General features: G+C 42.2%; 1 protein-coding gene across 1 annotated transcript in view; it reads right to left on the bottom strand.

The window, feature by feature from the left end:
- Positions 1 to 234: 234 nt before the first annotated feature.
- The window catches only part of LOC106532519 (E3 ubiquitin-protein ligase MARCH2), a gene marked incomplete at its 3' end in the record, with an annotated part of 4630 nt that continues 2503 nt past the window's right edge, over positions 235 to 2361 (bottom strand). Inside the window, 2 exon segments of the mRNA XM_014028585.1 lie at positions 235 to 430; positions 542 to 761. Coding sequence (XP_013884039.1) covers positions 235 to 430; positions 542 to 723 — 378 coding nt within the window.

Here is a 2361-nt window from a genome sequence, read left to right as displayed (position 1 = left end):
TGATTATTAAATTAGTCATCGATTATATTAATAATCAATTAGTCATCGATTAATCGATTAATTGTTGCAGCCCTATTAAATACACACCCATATAAAAACAATAAACAGGAAAACAATAGTGTGAATGCTACATCAACATTCACATGATAAAAAGAACAACAAAAATGTGAACTGATGCAACTGAATCAACACAAACTGCTGAGAGGAAAGAGTGAGGCAGTGAGTTTTGTTTACTTCAGTGAGAGGCCGGGGCCGCCGCTCGATGCTGAACTCTGTGTGACACAGCTCACAGTAGCTGGTGTTGGAAGACGACAGCCACTTCTCCAGACAGCTCCTGTGCACCGTGCCCAGTGTGCCTGTGCAGTCGCACGGGGACAAGAGACCCTCACTGCTGCCTCCCTCGTGGCAGATACGACAGATGGGGCCATCACTGATACAAAAAAACAACAACATAAAGCAGTCGATTCAATAGAAACTCAACCAGAACATCATTTGAATTGACAGGACACAGTAACTAGACAGTGCCGGGGACAGGTCTAACCTCTGGACGCTCGTGGGTCTCAGGACGGAGGACAGCAGCCGTCCGTCGATCGCCGTCACCTGCGTGAAGTAGAGCGCCTGGCACCCATCGCCACCCGCTTCCTCCACAACTTTCCACAGACCAGCACCGCCGGCACAGTCGCAGAGAGAACCGGGCGGGTGGCAGCACCCCCCCGTCGTCATGGCAACAGAGGCCAGACGCAGCCGAGGGCGTCGGAGCCCTAGAGTCAACATAAGACAATATTTACTGTGTGCAGAGTATTGTCACTTAGTGCCCTTTCTGGGCACTAAGTATGTGGCCACATTTGGCCCGCGAGCCTTCAGTTTCACACATGTGACCTTGTAGATAAGTGGCACGCATATGAAAAAAAATATATACAACAGGTTTCACCCTCAACTGTGAACAATAATGTTGATCAATAACATTTAAAGACCTCAGTTTGTGCTTCTAAATCTAGCCCATGTATTTAGCAAGTGCTAATCCACTAATGAGTTTTAAAAATAGCAAAAGCCCTAAAGCACTAATCAAGAAATTAGTTCCCCTATTAGTGCTTTAGGGAACTGTGCCCAGCACTGACCTAAACATGCAGCAGTGTGATTGAAGACGAGAGGGCAGGATGATGGAGGACAGTAAACCAATAGCTAATGTTAGCTTGTTGTTGTTTTGTTAAAGTCGTGGGAAAAAAAATACGTTAGTCACTCAGATTTGGAGGTGCTGATCCTCATAGTTTTATTTCCCCCTAATAATTTTTATTTTCTTTTTATTTCTAGCCCACTGTCAGCAAGTCATAGCAGATTGTTATTTTTAATGTTACTCATAAAACTGCAGACAGAGAAGTACTTTGTATTTATTTGATTGTTTCTTTTTGGATTGTTTTTGCTGTTTCAGGACTTTTTAACGGTACACTTCCAAAAAGCTGGCAATCATCTCATTGCCTGTGTGTTTAGTTCTGTCTGTTGATAATATATTTCTTAGAATTCTAGTGAAACTATCACAAAACACACAACGAGTGTAGATCTGCAGCTGATAAACTAGAGCCTGATTCAAGCAAACACATGAATGAACGACTAGAACCCAGTTATATTTAGATCCTGAGCTAAATGTTGGGGTGGTAGTTGCAGACTCATCCTATCACGGGCTCTAAGCACCAACTGATCACACAASACTTTTTGGTTAAAACTTCCAAAGTGTAGGGAGATCTGCATTCTTGTACTGAAGGACATGGATAAAAAAGTAAAGTAAAGCAGGGTAACGGGGACATTTTTAGAAGGGAATTAAAACTCTATACAGACATGTCTTTAAAGGTGCCTATTAGTTTATTTTACACAAACGTTTCGTCTCACAAGATTACGATTTCAGTTTTTTGATTTTGTTGGTTTCCTTTCACCCCTCAGACAACTGCTCATGTGTGTCGTCTCTCATTGTACTGGTTACACAGAATTCCTCTCTGCGTTGGTCTGTCTTCATTATTTCCAACCATCTCAGCAGAAATGAAACTGTTGAGAAATCGACTGCGTTCTCAGTTTGTCTGAAGCTGCTGAGCCACGGTCAGCCGACTGATAAACAGCTGCCACCGTCCAGATAACTCGTCAGCACGAGGACAAGACCCACAGCTGAGTCACAGGAGACACTTCTGTCTCACAAGTCTAAACATTTGTGTTATCTGTGCAACAACTCAATGAATGATGAAGATATTTGAGAAAAAAATGTGTGTCCTGACTGATAAAATACACAACTGGTAACAACACAAAAACATTGCATTTGTTGGAAAAAAAAAGATTTTTTTTAGTCTATTGGTCACAGTTGTTACAATTATTATC

This window comes from Austrofundulus limnaeus, unplaced genomic scaffold, assembly GCF_001266775.1.
Source record: "Austrofundulus limnaeus strain Quisiro unplaced genomic scaffold, Austrofundulus_limnaeus-1.0 Scaffold786, whole genome shotgun sequence".
NCBI classification, from domain to species: domain Eukaryota; kingdom Metazoa; phylum Chordata; class Actinopteri; order Cyprinodontiformes; family Rivulidae; genus Austrofundulus; species Austrofundulus limnaeus.
Note: the sequence above shows the minus strand (reverse complement) of the source record. Positions and strands in the feature narration are given on the sequence as shown.